The 17982-nt window shown below is 44.8% G+C and overlaps 1 protein-coding gene across 1 annotated transcript in view; it reads right to left on the bottom strand.

Annotated features, from left to right (window-relative positions):
• Window positions 1–17982, bottom strand: part of MASP2 (MBL associated serine protease 2) — a 263680-nt gene that overhangs the window by 149125 nt on the left and 96573 nt on the right. The window contains exons 6-7 of the mRNA XM_086921321.1: window positions 17678–17825; window positions 16074–16192 (exon numbers count right to left, since the gene is read on the bottom strand). Coding sequence (XP_086777447.1) covers window positions 16074–16192; window positions 17678–17825 — 267 coding nt within the window. The remainder of the gene's footprint in view (window positions 1–16073; window positions 16193–17677; window positions 17826–17982) is intronic.

Raw genomic sequence — 17982 nt, 5'->3', positions numbered from 1 at the left:
TGGTAGCTTTTGTAGGCAACAAGTTTGTGAAACATTTTGTTTGCAGGTGACTAGAAAGGCCAGAAAGCTTCAGCTTTGGAGCTCGGAGGCATTTTAGACATTTTAGAAAGCCAATGGTAATCTTAAGCAACTGCGGATCTGGCCTAGGTACTGGTCGGCTTGCACGGGGGCATTATCTCATTAAAGTTAGGAAGGTTTAGAAGAACCATTATCCTTTTAACGAGAATTGAATTGACAATAATGGTGAATGTAGGTTTCCATAGGATCAGGCTCTCTCAGAGTGAGTGTCAACTGTTTACTCCAACTCACTGTTGACACCTGGATCACCTGTGAGTCAGTTCAACCTGTGTACTGAATAAACCTCTGACACTACTTTCCACCACGATTGGTTTGTATAGTTATTGATGCTGCCACGCAGCATGGCCATTCATAGGGCTCTTGCCCCTCCGAAACTACGGGTTGCAATACACGGAGAGCTGTGCAGTGCAAGGAAGGGTGTTTAGGTGCATGAGTCCTAGATGTGGGAAGGTATAAGAGGACTTTGAATACACAAGACCTGGCTATGGCAAGCTATCGGATGATACTTTACTACAAGGGGTTTGGATGGGGAAAAGTAAGTGAGTGTCTCAGTGCGCAATGCAAGGCTGGCGCAAGGTAAAGGGTGTTTCAGGGCCCAAGGCCGGCCGAGGACAAAATATGAGTATGTTTTGGTGTGCAGGTTCTGGCTAATGCAATGTAAATCAGAGTAGCCAAGTTGAGGCAAAGTAAATAAGGGAGTTTCAGTTTCAGTGCAAAAGGTAAGCGAGGATGTTTCAGTACATCATCCCTGACTAGACAAGTTTAGTGTCCAAACTCCCAAGTTCACCGACTCTTTGGCTTGCAGTCAAACTGTCTGATCGTCAGCAGAAGAGTCCAAAGCACAGGTCCTGCATCATGAGCACTATGGAGTGGGCAGTACTGCAGGAAGGAAAGGCTTCTTCGCCCCTTCCCACTTGCAAATCGTATGCTTGTTATTTTAGTTCACTGTAAAACTGAAGAGAATGTCTGAAATGTGTTGTTCTGACTTTGGGTGTCAGCAAAGGAAGTCTCATACTTGACTGTCACTCTTATAAATACTTCTAAGGGCAAAAGGAATTCTTTTTATGAGCTTCCCATCTCATCTGTGACACCAGGGAGCTACATAATGCACATAAAGAGAGTTGGCAATGTCCAATTTGTGTTCCTTAAATGAAAGACTAAGCGGTTTTTTTAAATTGCCTCTGGCGGTGAGCTATTTTAATTTTAAACTTAAGCCCTGCAGACAAGACACATTTTCTGAGCCTATACTGATGTGAGCGAAGCATGCATTTTGTCAAAATTGAAATATGACGGGCAGTCCTCTAGCAGGAGAGCAGAAGCTATACCCTGGCAAAGTGCGGGGCCACCCACCAATCCGTAAACGAACCCATGAGGCTGCTACTTTCACGGGGCCACAAGAGGTTTGCAAGCTAGAGAAAGACAAACGGCTGGCATGCTCTTTGCCTTTCTTCGCAACACTGTTATTGACAAGCATACCATCCTTAAGAGACAGAGTGGTTGCACTCGATTTCTTATTTAGATAGAATGAATGTGACATACTTTCTCCTTCCTCCATCATGCCAAGCTTCATTACTAAAATTACGGCAGCAAAATATAATAAAGGTCTCCAAGACTACAAAACAGTAAATGTAGACCAGTGTTTCACTATATATTCAAACAAATGACATACAGTACATTTACACCATACAAGGGAGAGGAGACAATTGTGACCTCCTTGAGGGTTACTGGGGAGGAGGCTCCACTTGCTTCCAAAATGTCAAATTTGTCCATAAAGGATAAAAATAGGGGGGAATGACAGGTGAAGAGAGCATCCAAACTCACAACTTACTCAACAACACCCCACAAAGGCATATTATGAGCATCTAGCTACGATTTACTTCTGCTCAACCTCGAGCAGAATTCATCAATGTCAGCCCCCTACACTTCTTGCTACAGTTGCCCCTCCTGAACATCTCAGGAATGACACAGAATCAGATGATTTCAAAACTCTTTCTTTGTTTCCTGGTGTGATTCCCACTTCCCACCACCTGTGCTTTCTTTTTGTGATCCCAAGGCTCAGTCAGTCACCTTCTCCTTCTATACTTCCTCACCAGGGCCAGACGTACCATCCTCATTAATATACCACGCATCTGCAAATTGCACACTGATTGGTTTGTAAACAGGGAAGTCCATTTCCATTTCATAAACTTTATTCGGCAATTCAGTCATAAAAGTATACATAAAATACACAAATGTTGATTAAAAAAAACCATACAATAAATATTTAAAAAGAGTATTAAACTACAATGGACTATTGCCGAATTACAATTTAAAAAGGGCGTAAAATCAATTTCATCAATATACATTTATCCAGAGGAGTATTGCACAGAAATTCACGAGAGTTAACCCTAGTAAACATAGGGAAAAACAGCGTAATCTTCACATAGTTACCGCTGTATGTTTTGTGCGGATTACCCAAGCCCATTTCAAGAATTTAGCCACGGCAACAGCAATTCTAGGCATCAGATCTGTAGTTTGAATTCTCAGAGCCTCAGCATGCCTGTGTATCCCAAGCAGTTTACATATAGGCTTGATCCACATCATTCTGGGGGCAGTATACAGAGGACAGAAGAATAAAAAGTGACTTAATGACTCTTGTTCCTCCCCACACTTAGGACATCTGTCGTTACCACTTTTATCTGCCCATTTTAATGTAAAAGATCTTACTGGGAGTGATCCTACCCTAAGCTGGAAATAGAGCTTGCGACCCTGATGTTTACTAAAAATGTCCCAATATTGTTCCAGTTTTGGTTGGGCTTTAATATACATGAAACGACCAGTTAAGTGTGAGGAGAGACCCTCTGACCTCTCTTCTGTGATCACCATCTCCCAATACTTTTCTTTTAGGGATTTTTTAGAAGGGAATTGAGCGTTTTCCGGGTCCTCCCATAGATCCCTCATTCCTAATTTGAAGAGTATCGATCTAATGGCCTTCAGCCAATGTATTCTATGGCACGTGTCCTTAGCCATTATCTCCCTTAGACCCTGGGCATAATGCTGTAGTTCTTCTGTAGTCCATAAACGGCGCCAGTAAAGTACTGGCCGCAGAAAGGCAAGATCCTGGACCGCCTTTTTTCCAAGATCCCACATTAGCGGTATTAACGGGGTACTTATGGGAACGCTAGTAGCTTTTCGGAGGAATTCATTTTCAGCTAGCGTTAGCTTTCTTAGATCTTCAAAACCCCAGAGCTCTGCTCCATATAGGGCCGAACCTAAGACCTTCATCCCGTATACTTCCAATAAGGGAAGTCATTTGAGATGCGACCTCTGCAATATTAGCTTGAATCGCAATTTTTTGCAATCTCAAGAGGTGACAAAGTGGCCTGCCGAATGAATGTTCATTCGGCAGGACCCCTTTGCAGAGATGGTCGCCTGCAAGAGACAACAGACAACTAACCCTGTATTTGGTTTCCCAAATGGGATTTTTTTTAAAGCAGGAGACTTGCTTTAAAGATATAAGTGTTTCTTTTAAAATAAAATGTTGCCTGTCTGGAAACACATCAGAGGGGGTAGGGCCAGAGCATGCCCCCCCCCCCGAGGCCAGACAGCACAATTCCCAAAGAGAAAGCAGTCTCCCAAGGGCAACTCTCCTTTGTAAACCAGTTACTACCCCCATTTGAGAGGTGGTAAACTTTCATGGTTTGTGATCACAACTAAGGCCCTAAACTAGAGATACATTACTTTGTCATTTAGAAATTGCATCAGAGCATCTCCTCCACGCCTCTCCCCTACCTGTGCCTCAGAAAGGATGGCAAAATCCCTCTACGAGTTCTCCCCTCCTGTTTTGCTGAATTTGTTTTTATTATCCATAGGACTCTGTGCACTTAACCACTGCTAACCAGTGCTAAAGTGCTTGTGCTCACTCAGTAAAACATGATAAAATTGGAGTGACCAGATTGGCATATTTAATTTACTTATACGCCCTAATAAAGGAGTATACCATATACCCAGGGCCTGTAAATTAAATGCTACTAGTGGGCCTGCCGCACTTACTCTGCCACCCACTTAAGTAACCTTTAAAAATGTCTCCAGCCTGCCATGGCAAACAGTGTGCAGTTTTAAACTGGCAATTCTACTTGGCAAAATAAACCTTTTGCGCCACGCTTAAAGTCCCCTGTTTACTACATATGTCACCCCTAGCGTATGCCCTAAACAGCCCATAGGGCAGGATGCACTGTATTTAAAAAGGTGGATATGTACTATTACGTTTTATATGTCCTGGTAGTGAAAACTTCTCACACTTGTTTTTCACTAGTATGAGGCCTACCTCTCTCATACGATAACATTGATTTATCTTATTTCATTTAATAAGTGATAACATTTGTTTAGGAGCAGGTAGAAATGTCATTATTTGTTGTTTAGGGAATTGTAATTTAAAAACCTTTTTAATGAGAAAGTCAGATTTTAAGTCACAGTTCAGAAAATGACAGTTTCAGAAAGTTTGCATTTCCTTTTCCTAAACATTTGGTGTCTGTAGCTTGCTTCCTCAGTCCTGGCTTTGTGTATTCCTCCCAGACAGCCACACAATAGGGTGGCTGGGTGTTAGCAGGATGGGCCATTTTGACCGGATGGGAGGGGCAGAGCTGTGCACAGCCCCACTTGCACTTCAAATAAGCTGCCCAGCCACACACAGAGAACTTCATGCTAGCCTTTTTTTGCCCCTAGACATCCTGAGACCAGGGTACAGAGGAAGGAACTTCAAAATCCATCTCTGGGGGAAAACACCAGAAGCTTCTTCCACTTCAAAGCTGGCTCCTGCTATAAAACAAGTACCCTCAAACACACTCTTCAGTTCACTTCTAGATCTGCAGAGGACTCTCAGAGGACTGCCCTGCTGCCTGTGGCCTGCTCTGTGCTTCAGAAGAAAGCCCTGCTGCTCCAAGAAGACTGCCCGCTGCCTAACGTCTGCCCTGGGCCCTCAAAGGACCGCCCTTCTTCTTGAGATCTGCTTGTCTGCTTGAACCAAGGACTACCAGAGTGACTCCAAGGGCTAGTTGACTGGCCTCCCGATCAGAGCCCCAGGGACATGAAAGGCTCCAACCATTTTTAATCTGCCAGAGTGAGTCTTGATTCCTCCTAGTGGTGCCCATCCAGTTCTGGACCCTTGGAAGTGGTGCTAAAGGAGTTCCAATAGCCCAAATCCAAAAATTTTAACTTAAAACATTTTCTGTCAAGAGGTTCCTTGAGAACTAAGAGAAGACCTGGACCCACCTGCTTGCCAATACGCCCAAGGCGCATTGGCAGTCAGCCTGACTTTGCTGTATATCCCACTACATTCCTTCCGGGAGCTGCAAAACTGTTCAGTGGCTCTTCTCTGAAGGGTGTCCTGCCTCCTGACGCCTTCGTCGGATACAGCCTGCAGCTTCGTCCCGGTGGAGATTTTTGACTTCCAAAAAAGAGACTAAGGGCCTGATTACGGGTTTAGCGGTATGGCAGTGAGCCGTCATGCCTTCGCCCTGCTGCCACACCTCCAAACTCATATATACATCGCCCGCAAGATTACGCGTTCATTTGTGGTCTGGTGGGCAGTGCTTTGTTGTCCCACAGCTGTGCCTTTCAAATGCTCAGCTGAGCCTTAGAAAAGCACTGCAATGGGAGCACCAAAGCACATTCCTGCACGGCATGGACTGTGAAGTCCATGCCGTGCAGGAACTGGGTGTGCATGCAGACAGGGGGGACACGAGGTGCCCCCCTGCATGCATCCCCTGGCCCCTTAGTTTCCTCACCGCCACACTTTTCATGGCGGGCTCACCGAAAACTGTGGCGGTGAAGAAAGTCGTAATATGCTTGCTGGTGCCACAGCCAGCATATTGCGGCCTCAGAACGCTGCAAGGCTGCCGAGGGATCACGGATCCCCGGCGGTAGCAGTGATCCTATGGCTGTCTGAACACCAAACTCGTTATAGGGAGGTCAGACCGCCGGTGCAGCACTGCCCGCACCAGCCCTGTGGGTTTAGCAGTCCAGGACCGCCATAATTAGACCCTAAGTCAGAACACCGAAATCTTCACTGCGATTTCATCAAGCATCTCCCTAACTATGACACCTTCTTCCTCAGATGCCGCCGGCTGCCTTGCCCCACTGAAGTTTACCTTCTCAGGCATTTTTCTTTGGAATTCCTTCTAAGTCTGAATGTAAGTGGAGACCGGGCCCAATCCACTTTGTGCATCCGAACCGCGCTTGATTGTGGATGGCCATAACCTTCGACTTTGCACCGGTCTTGTGCGACTTGATGCCCATGGTTGGTGCTGTGATCTTTAAGGCGCTATCTTTCATGTAAATTGTTTTTAAATACATACCTCCTGTTCTACTGATTGTATTTTTGTCGTTATAGTTTCAAATAGTTTGCTATTGCTATTGTAGTGCTGCATAAATACTTTAGACATTGCCTCTAAGTTAAACCTGACTGCTTTTGTCTAAAGCTACCACAGGGTTAGGCACAGGTTAATTTAATGACTTTTTGTGGTTCATCCTGACAAGGATTGTGGCTGTTGCTTGAGAAGGGCTCACACCTCCCCTCAACCAACACCCCAATTTCTCACAGAGTTGAACAGACCTTTCCGGCTCATAAATATGTTGTGCACAGTGAAACATAAAGGGGTTTTGTTCATTTAGGAGGGTGTTCTTCCTTTATAAAGCCTAATTCACAGGCTTTGCGACCAAAAACAACTATAGTACACGATGCCCTAGGTGGCATAATTTCTTCATATGAATTTGTCATAGCCTGTATGCTGCCGATACAGAAATAATGATCTGTCTCAGCTTATTTTACCCACAACTGCAGGCGACATAAAATATCCAACTCATTTCTTTTTCCTAATTGCTGCATGCCAGTACAAATGCTTCTGACCCAAACAAAGGGGCTTATTTACAAGTTCCTTGCGCCACCGGTGTGTCACTTTTTGTGGCACACCGGCGGCACATTTTGCTGCCCCTTATGTACAAGGACAGGAAAAGCCTTCCTGTGTGGCTTTTCCTGTTCTTGTAAATATGGTCCCTTTACACGCAGCACTTTGTGTGAAAGGGGCGTACCATGGGTGTTGCTGTTGGTGTCCCCACACAACACCCATGGAGCCTGACTCATTTTTTGATTTACAAGAAATCGTAAACATGTGAATGCGTCTGAATGCTACGCCTCCCCAGATGAGGTGTAGGAAGGCAAAACTAGGAGAAATTTATTAACTTCTCCTCATTTTTTCCTCTTTCTATGCGTGCTGCATGCAGAATGCAGTACACATTGAACGAGGAAATCACATCTGGTGGTTATTTATGTGCAGGAAGGTATCCCTTCCTGCACAAACAATCGTTTGAAAAAATTACATTTTGCAAGATCTATGTGTGCTAATACAGCACACATAGAGGTTGAAAATGGCATTTCAGATTGTTTACATGCAGGAAGGGACTCCTTCCTGCACATAAACAATCATCCCTGTGAATCAAGCATCCTTGCACCATGGTGCAAGGGTGCCTGCGTCGGCGCATTGCAGCAAATTGTGCTCCAGTGCAGGGAAGAGCAAAGGGATCTGTCATATCATTGTGCATCCCTTTGCTTCGGAATTAGCTCAGCCCAGCCAAATGGCTTGCGGCAACGCGCTGTGTTAATTCCTTGTAAATGAGGACCAAAATGTACACTGGCAGCAAAGAAGTCAAACAAATCAAGAAGAATTCTATGATATTACCCTTCACAGGGCAAATGCACAGGCCTTGCCCTGTTCACCAGGCTCCTGATCACCAGTACAATGCAGTTGCGTTTTAGCAGACGTGGAGGCATGGCAATGCAACAAACATCCGGGAAGGCTTTGAGCTTTATCCCTACACACCCTTCTCAAACCAGCCCTCCATACTTTTTTGTGATTGCACCTTCATGCTCTTTAACATTGACACTATTACCCTACGCAGACATAAGGACAGTAGCCCCTGCTCCTCTCTCCTCTCTCCAGACCACCAGCGTCATGCAGTTGCGCCTTATCAGTTTTAGAGACCGGGCAATGAAATGCACATCTAGGAAGGCTTGGAGCTTTCTCAAACCAGCACTCCATACTCTTTTTGTGATTGCACCTTCATGCTTTCATTGCTTGATGCTAGGGAGGCACACCTAACTATTTTCTGTGCAAACACTTCTCGATCTCAACTGGGTCTGCCTGCACGACCTCTCACATCCCTCTCCACCTGCAGCTCCATTCCTCCATCTACTTCTGTAACTCTTTCCAACCTCTGACCCGTCCTCCTGCAGCAACACTTCTTCCCTCATACCTTCCACTGCATATTTCCCTCCATCCTCACTTTTGAACCTGCAGCTCCATTTTCCTTCCTAGTTCTCCAGCGACTTCCAATCTCTCTCCTGCTCACCTCCATCGCTGGAGTTCTATCTTCCCTAATAAATGAATTAAAAAATGTGTAAAATAATTGTGAGAAAGCTGTGGACAGAGAGCTGAAGGAGAGGTTTGCTGCAGACAGACATACAAGAAATGTGCTGAAGGTGAGGTCAGAAAAGAAGGCAAGCAGATGGATAGATAAAAATCAAGCCCATGGCAGGCTTTTCAGGAGTGCTGGTGTGGTCTGGGGCTAAAACTTAGGGGCATATTTACAAAATGATGGAGAGTGGCACTGCAAGCCATCTTGCTGCACAGAGCTGCGTAATTAGTAAGGTGCAGGGATATGGCGTATTTACAACAATACGATTCATTCCTGTGCTTTCCTCTGCACTAATGCAGGGAAAAAGAAAACATGGGGCCTGACACCATCAAATGGTCTGGTCACATAAGCTGCCTCATTATTATTGAAGATGGCAAGATTGCTTACAATTAAAAATCTGTAAATAAATGTCTCTGAAATAGGCAGGTTTCCTGGTAAGTGCAGGCCTGGGGCAGAATGTCTTTTCTGCCTCCACTTGTGATGGCCCAAACCCAGGAAAATAAACCCCGTACGTGTTATGCAGTGTCGCAAGCAAAGATTAAATCCTAAGCTGCTATCATGGTGAGCGAAGTGGGATGAGAACTATAGAGTAGCATAGCTTTTGTGATTTTAAAGGGTATATGGACATCTTACTGAAAGATATTTGAAGATGTTTCCGTGGGAGATATTTGCTAAGTTGTTACTGAGGAAGGTTTTGAGGTAGGTGTTGCTGTGAGAGGTGTTGGAGGTGGTGAAGTAAAATCTATGGCGTCTGCGAGGCTCCGCTTGCTGAAGATCCCTGCTGCAGGGTGGCTTACTTCAGATCCGGTGTTTGGACCTGCACTGGAACTCTCAGGCCCATCGTGGGGACCGCTCCTCCCTGCGAGGTCTTACCGACCACTACATAGACAAGTTGCTTTCCTCTACCGCATTCTCACCTGTAGCGACCGCCAAGCGCAACGCCACAGACATTTGCCTATACCCTAACCCCTAATAGGATGGCAAGTTCAGGCTGGACTCCCAATTGAAAATCTCTTGTTCCCACTACAGTCAGGTTATGGCTACACCCAGGGCTGCTCTCCCCGAGCTCTGGCCGCTTTACTGGGTAATGGAGTCTCGAGCCTGATGTCTGGCTGGGGCTTCGCTCATTGCCTCTGCTTCGATTGAACGTTATCTGACTTTGGAAGGTTTTCCCTCCATGTTGTGTCTGGCAGTTCCTCCCTGATTACCTTACATATCTGACTTGTTTGTGGGGGTCTGTTTGGGCCTTAAATCTTGGTTCACTCCCATCCCCTATCGGATGAGCCAGGCACAATCAAAATGATGGCACCCCCAAGAATCTTGATACGGAGAGAGGACGCTGCTTGCCCTCCCTCATAGATACTAAAGAAGGACTAACAAGCTCTTTACCTCCCAACTAGGTTCTAGGCGTCAGCCATGTTAGAATGATGTTCAACAATGTTGCTGCTCAATCTCACATCCGGGATCTGTTTTCCTAGCCTCTTAGTCCTTCACTTTAGTACACGGCTCACCCCTCTCCAAGTACTCCCTCCCATCCGATTTCCTCCCCTACACTTTCATAGGCTAGTCCATTCTAATATACCGTACATCTCTTCCTACCTATATTAGCTTTCAATCCCCTCTCTACTGGAACTTCGGAGTTCCACTCAGTTGTTGCATCACTTACTTTTACCATTAGAGTACCCATAATATAATGATTAACTACCTTTTTAGAATGGTTGCATGAATCTTTCCCCCCAGCCACCTCTGATTGGTGTTTGACCTCCTTAACCATGGATCCCCCATCGCGTAGGTCGTTAGACGCCAAACTGATTCCAACTGGCTGCAATCCTTACACTATCATTTACCCCCCTAATCTATCAAAAAACGGTCCCAAGAACTTCAAGCATAGGCTTCTCAAACCCCACCCAGAAACCTTCATTACCGACTCCCACTTCTGCACAACTAAAGTATCTACCATAAGTGACCTTATCTTCTACACCAAAAGAAGTGCACAATGGAGAAAAACCTTTTGCTTTCTGTTCAGGATCACTGCAACCTCTAAAATTCCCCACGGTCCCAGACTGGCGTTAGGTCCCTCAAACGCTTGCCAAGCAGAAGCAACCATTTCCCTTTATAATAGCAGGATTATCCTTATCCAAGCATCTGAACCCAACCTAGAACTTCTCTATGAAATGTTTCCATGGATCAGAATGTCTGTGAAGGAGAAAGAATTCTCCTTCACCCAATCTCAGCCTACTTCTCCAGACTTCCCTCTAACACCACTTTTTGCTGCCTCCTCTCTCCCCACTACTTACTCTGCCCCACCCCTTTCTCTATCTCCAACACCCCCTGTTCAGTTTATCCAATACCTCTCACACACCCCTACCACTGTAACCATAATCAACCTGCACCCACTTTCAGAATAATCTGAGCCTCCTCCACACATCTAGAACAGCGACCTTTGTAACACTCGGCCTGGTCACCAATACCATCAACTCATCTCAGCCCCTGGCTGCTGAATATTCACCTGCTATCGCCACTGACACACCTGGGACACTCACTTATGATAAACCCATGACTCTAGCTAACTCAGAAACCCTATTCCTGGCCCATAAAATAGCCCCTCTCTCCTTACCAACTCACGGCAATGAGTTCTTGAGCCACACACCTTGATCAGAGTTCAATCTCCATTCCCCCCTCCCCTCCCCTGGCCCCCCCACTGAGGCCCTCCCTAACACTAGCAGTTGGAGCTCCCTCCCTCCTGGCCCCTTAACTCACATCTCAACCACCTGCTCCCATACCAGTCTTGATTCCAAACTCAGTGAGGTGTCTGTGAAGCTTGATCATTTTAAGGCAGACATGCAAAGCCTTATTTACATTACTACTGAGCTAGTGAATATTTGCTGTCCCTCTAAATTACAGATTAAGAATAGACATTCACTTTCACATACCAACAAAAAGCAGGCGAGACAGATTTCATCCCCCACTTCCAATGGGCTATCAGCTACTTGAACCGTTGCCCCAGTTTACCTGGAGAACTATTCCCTAACCCAACGCCGCCTCCTGGCCATCACATTTAAAAACTCACTATTGGGCATTGATATCCACTCTTAATGTTCTCATACAATCCTATACACTACAAGACACCAGACAACCTGGGCCAAATCTATATAATTCAGATGAATCCACACAGATAACCCAGAACCAATCCAAGATCTGTTTACAAGCTCAAGCACATTTCTATCACTCAGACTCCCTCCATGGCCAATACACCCCACCTGAAATGTATGGTACTCAATTGCAGGTGAGCATCTAAACACGCAGTGGATATTGCAGACCTCATCCTTTCTCACAATCTAAACCTCATTGTCCTGACATAAACTTGGTTAAATGACTCCTAGACCCCTACTCTCGACATGCTAGTACTGCCTTGCTACAACATGATTAGATGATACAGACCAATCAGACCTGATGATGGTATAGCTGAAATTCACTGCAACACTATTATGGTGAAGCAAGCACCAATTGTCTCTCTCACATTGTGCGAACATATAGACATCGAAATTTGGACTAAAGATAGACCTAGTTGCAAACGACATGCATTTTTATCACTCTCCAGGTGATAACCTTCCATTCTTTGAAGAAATGATGGAAACCATCACAACTAACTCCGCTGTACACTGCCCCCAGATCTTCCTCTGTGACTTCAACCTTCACTGGAATGACCCAAATGAACAAGCGGTGATCAGCCTTAAAACCTTCTTTGCTGACCTCAAGCAAATCTGCCACAGCCCTACCCACAATCTTGCAGTGACCTTGGATCTAGTCATCTCTGAGGCCAACTACACTAAACTTGAATCTATCATTGCATGTGACTGGACAGCCCACCACTTTCCTCATCACAGAATCGCTGCCTTCAAAAAAAAGGTTCAAATAAAAACAAACAGACATTGGACAAGGAGCACTTGTAATATTAACCTGAATGGCCTGTCATCTATCAACAGTTGTATCCTTCCCCCTCCTGAGGACATGTCAGGTGTCCAGGTCCTGACAGATCATTACAATAACTCAATGACAAACATCCTTGATGCAATGGCACCCCTCCAACATTAAAGAATGTCCCCCAAAGGCTCCAAACCCTAGAACAATGGTAGCCTAAATGCTGAAAGACACAATCTATGATTGGCTGAATGGTCATGGAGACTCTTGTAATGAATCTGCTTTTCGCAAAAAGAACAGATCCTAACTGCTATACCCCCTTAGGCCAAGGGAAGACCCAGCACTCCCCTAACATGGGGTAAGAAAACAAACCCAACCGTAGGTAAAATAACACATACACGTTTAATAATAAAATACTTCAAAAGGTAGGCCGAATATATCAGTCATGGCAAACTCCCAAGTATCAATAGGACAATTTAAATAAACGGTCAAAATAGAATGCAGTATATACATATAGCAGAGAATAGCAAAGGATAGAATAGAAATAGAATAAAACTGGTTAAGGACACATTACCGACTGATTCTTCTGCAACATCCTTTCCCGCTCAAGCTGAGGGGAGTCCGTTTCTACAGCCCAGGCAGGAGTTCCAGTCAGGACTCAAGTCCAAGCACCAACCCACAGCAATACGTCTATTCTGTGGTGAACTTCCACCTGGCCCGCGGAGGCTCCCCGCTTTAATACGTGAAGCAAAGCTTCTAGAAAGTCTCGCCCCCTCTTCATTAGAAAAAAAACAAGCAGGCTAGTACCAGTATGCGTCAAGGCCAAGACAGTGGCTGGCCAAGCCTCTATATTTTGACTTTGAGGCAGAGTTGCATATTCCACAGATAATATCCAGTTTACTCTGGTCAGTGAGGTGCAAAAAACAAGTGAAGAGTGAAAAACACATGAGGAGCGAAAAACATGCCCTCCCCACTTTGCAGCTACGTGCGAGCACAGAACATGGCGTCAGTTATGAAAATGGAGACAGTTATGCAATCTCTGCCTTGCACACAGAGAAGCTTAAAGCAGAGCAAAGTTAGAAAGCAAGATGGCATGAGGCCATGTCAAAGCCAATAGCAAGCACTGCCGTGAGGCAAGATAAAGTCAGGGAGCAATATTGACATGAGGCCATGTCAAAGCCAATAATAAGAGCTCATATCGAAATGTACTGTTCTACTTCGAAACGGCTCTCACTAAGCAGGCATATGCAAGGCCGTTCTACATTAAGGCTAGAATAAAATAACCCGCTAAAGTCAGTTTAAGATGGTGGTATTTGACGGTCATCATCAGATACTCAACCACAAGAGTGGCACATTCATTACAACTCTCCCTCCCTCTCTAGATCGCCTTAAACACCTGAGATCTCGGCAAAGCTTTTATAATGAATGAATACATAGCTCAAAAGCAGACTTTTTTAGGAAACAGTTAAATGACGACAGAAACCGACCAAAATAACTTTAAAATCATCAAATCACAATCCAACCGACAACCTAACCCTCTCCTTGGGTCTAATCTGCAGCCTAACTGTGAAGAACTTTCTGCCTTTTTTCTGGGTTATAATAGTAAACGCTTTGCTATGTCAAGACACCATACCAGAATCTCTCAAGTCAGGACAGTTTACCCCCATTCTTAAAACACAGACTGCAGACCACAAGGATCCAAATAACTTCGCCCTTTTTCCAGAATTCCCATTCTTTCTAATCTCATTGAGAAATGTGTGCATATCCAGCTACGCAAGCACATTGAGAAATTCCTACTCCTGGACCAATATCAATCTGCATTCTGTCACGGACACAGCACTGAATCGGCCGTCAAGCACAAAGTTGATGACACTTTACAAATGCTGGGTCAAAATTAATCCTGTCTGCTAATCCTCCTCGACCTCTCCTCAGCACTTGATACAGTCAAACATGATTGCCTCCTGGATTTACTTGAAAAAAGGATGGGGCTCTATGGCCCCATCCTAGGTTGGTTCGCCTTCTTCCTCCACAATAGATCCCAAAGAGTAAAGATGAATCACTCCCTGTCCAACTCCACACCAGTCTCATTAGGAGTTCCGCAAGGTTCCTCTCTCTCATCCACTCTCTTTAACCTGTTCATAGAACAGTTAACCAAAATCCTGAAAGCTTCAAGCATCAATTATCACATGCACACCAACAACACCCAACTTTACCTGAAATTCTCCTTGGAGGATATTAGATCCGTTAACGCAACTCTATAAAAAAACTCACAATTGGCTGACCTACAACTATCTCAAACTAAACACACTCAAAACCGAATTCTTTTTAATTTCACCCCCAAAACAATCTCAAACATTGTTGTCTGATTCAAATATTTAACAGCCCTCAGTTGCATTCTGCATGTTATCGATTCTGCAAAATCTCTGGGAATTATACTTGAAAAGAACATGAACATGTAGGATCACATCAGCGTAGTCACAAAAGAGCTAACTTTCAACTGAGCATCCTACGGAAAATCAAACCCTTCCTCCCTGCGGATGACTTCAAATCAGTCGTCCAAGCCCTAGTGATTTCCAGGCTGGACTATGAAAATGCAACTTTGTGTGGCCTACCTAGAACTAAGTTGGCCCCCCTAAGACCCTCACTTAATGCAGCTGCAAGGCTCATTACTTGGTCTAAACGCAATACCCACATTACACCCGATTTGACATCTCTAAACTGCCTCCTCTACGAGGCAAGAATCCATCTGAAAATTGCCTGTTTAATACACAAAGCCATTCACACCAACACCCCAAAATACATTGCACAGAAATTGGAGTTGTCAGGTGGCTCTAGAACCTCTAGAAGCACCTCATCATTACTCCTGAAACCACAGAAATTTAAGAAAAAACCCATACAATCGAACCTTCTCTGGTATTGCTACAAGAAATTGGAATTCTCTGCCATCAAAAATTTGAATCAACCTGTCATCTGCATCATTAAAAAAACGAGTGAAAATGCTATTGATGAACAAATCCTTGCGTCAGCTCCCATTATATTAACTCTCCCACACCGATAGGTCACTCTGGACACACTGGTAATCTATTTCCTGATGCTATTCCTACTCTGTTGATCTCTCTAGTGACTAGGGGGATTTCTTCACCCTGCTTGGGTACAACCTCATATGGTACTACCGTTGTGATTGAAATGATTGTTTTTTATGGTCTGCCCTACCTCTCTCCCTCACCTTTTTCTTTGTTTATAATGTTTGGATGTACTCCTGGTAGCTCTCCATCCCCACCTCCTTCCCACGGCCCTCTGTACTTTTATTGTGATTTTTGTATGGTTTATTATTGTCTGATTTACCGGTTTGCTCACCTGCATATCTGTAAAGAGCTCTGATACCCTTTTGGGTAATGTTTACGCTATATAAAATTCTAATGAATAAAAAAAATATATATATATTAGGAGGCGATGTGATTTTCTATATGGTAAGGCAAAGTTAGACGATATCAGCTGAACCCTCCAAGCAATAAATGTTAATATATTTATAGAGTGATGATGCTTAAATGTCACTTTTCATAGCACACAATAGTCATTGTATTGCCTCTGCTTACCTCTACAATCATGTATTCATGTCTTACCTGCATTAGCATGTATCCTGTTTGGCAGGAAAGGGTGAATTTGTCCTTCACAACAAATTTTTGCTGAACTGGGTTTATTCGTCCTCTGGTCGGCACCACTGGATCAGGACATGGTCGACCTGTGCAAATATGAGAGATGGAAAGCTTGGTGAATGCTGGAGACAGACCTACAGGTGAGTCATGGCCGCCTTGCACAAGCGTGAGCAATGGAGAGCTGGTGAATGCTGAAGACAGGCCTACAGGTGAGTAATGGCCAACTTGCACATGCGTGAGAGATGGGGAGATGGTGAATGCGGAGACAGACTTATAGGTGAGTGATGGCCACCTTGCACAAGCGTGAGCGATGGAGAGCTGGTGAATGCTGGAGACATACCTACAGGTGAATCATGCCCACCTTGCCAAGCGTGAGAGAAGGAGAGCAGTATAATGCTGGACAACCCTACAGGTGAATCATGGCCGACCTGTGCAAGAGTGAGAGATGGAGAGTTTGGTGAATGCTAGACAGACATAGAGGTAGGGCTTAGCCATGATCTCTAGGTTCTCCCGTCTCTGCTGCAAAGACTCAACATAAGGATTTAAAGTAGCCTTTGGGACAGTATGTGATGGCACCAAACCAGGTGGAAGAGGGCTGCGAAAGTGGGGTAGTAGAGGAATTTGTTTTGCAATTCAAAACATGCAGATTTAGCATTCTGTCACTGGTTATACATATGTCACCCACAAGACATTGTCCATAACTGTTCTTCACATCTTCTCCCTGTGCAGAACGCCTGCTCTCTTTTATTAACCATACTGCACACACCCAATCCCTGTCGCTATGTGTGCTGAACACCTGATCTCTATCCAAAATTGTACTGCATGGCTATCCACTGTCCATAAATGTTCAGAATAGCTGTTCTCCGGTACAAACTCCTTGTCCATAAATGTTCTGTGCCTGCTTCCTGTCCATAACTTTCATGCACATGTGGTCCTTGTTCATAACTCTTCTGAATGCCTTCCACTTGTCCGAATCTGAACTGCTCCCTGATTATACGCGCACAGCTCACCCTCCGTTGACCCTCAACGTTTAGTACATATGTTCCTTGTCCATATCCCTACTGCACACCTGCTTTATCTTCTTAACTGCACTGTGAACCTGTTCCATGACCAAATACTCACAACATACTTGTTCCTTATCCCACATAATAGCGGACACCTGCTCTCTGTTCATTACAGTACTGAACACCTCATCCATGTCCATCATCCATAGCAATACTAGACACCTGATGCTAACTGTACTGCACACCTGGGATGCGCCCTGTGCATAGCCGACTGTACACCTGCTCCATTTCAAAAGTGGACCACACATTTACTCCATCTCCATATGCATATAGGAGGAGTGCCATAACATGCTGTACGCCTTCTTCCTAGGGATAGCCGTAGTGAACATCTGTGCCCTGTGCAACACTGCCAAGTAGTTCTACACAGACCCCCCCCCGGCTCAAACATCCTACTTACCACGAGTTCTGAGCAGCCCTCGTTCCTCTATTGCCCACTTGAGAATTGCCCCCACAGACCTATGCTGCACATCTCCCGCTCTCAGCCTCTGCAGATGTTCTGTGTCCTACCTACTGTAGTGTAGTGGATCTTCCAGCCCGTGTGAGTTCCAGACAAATCAGTGTCGAAGGCTATGTCCACTTTGTTGCTTCCAGTCTCAATTTTCGGAGGTAAAATATTCCCACAGAAGGGGCCATATTCTTTCTTGCTAGTTTTAATCTGAAATGTGAGAAAAAGAGATGTTTCTGATGCGGCTACGGGCACAGTTTGAGACATGGCAAAATCTTGTGAAGATGTCAATTGAACATCAACTTCAATTTAACTTCAGTTTTCTCATGAATTTTGTAGAGTTTCATCTAGAGATAAATTATTGCGA

The sequence above is a fragment of the Lissotriton vulgaris genome, chromosome 5, assembly GCF_964263255.1.
Source record: "Lissotriton vulgaris chromosome 5, aLisVul1.2, whole genome shotgun sequence".
Lineage (NCBI taxonomy): Eukaryota > Metazoa > Chordata > Amphibia > Caudata > Salamandridae > Lissotriton > Lissotriton vulgaris.
This window is presented reverse-complemented; position numbering and strand designations above follow the sequence as displayed.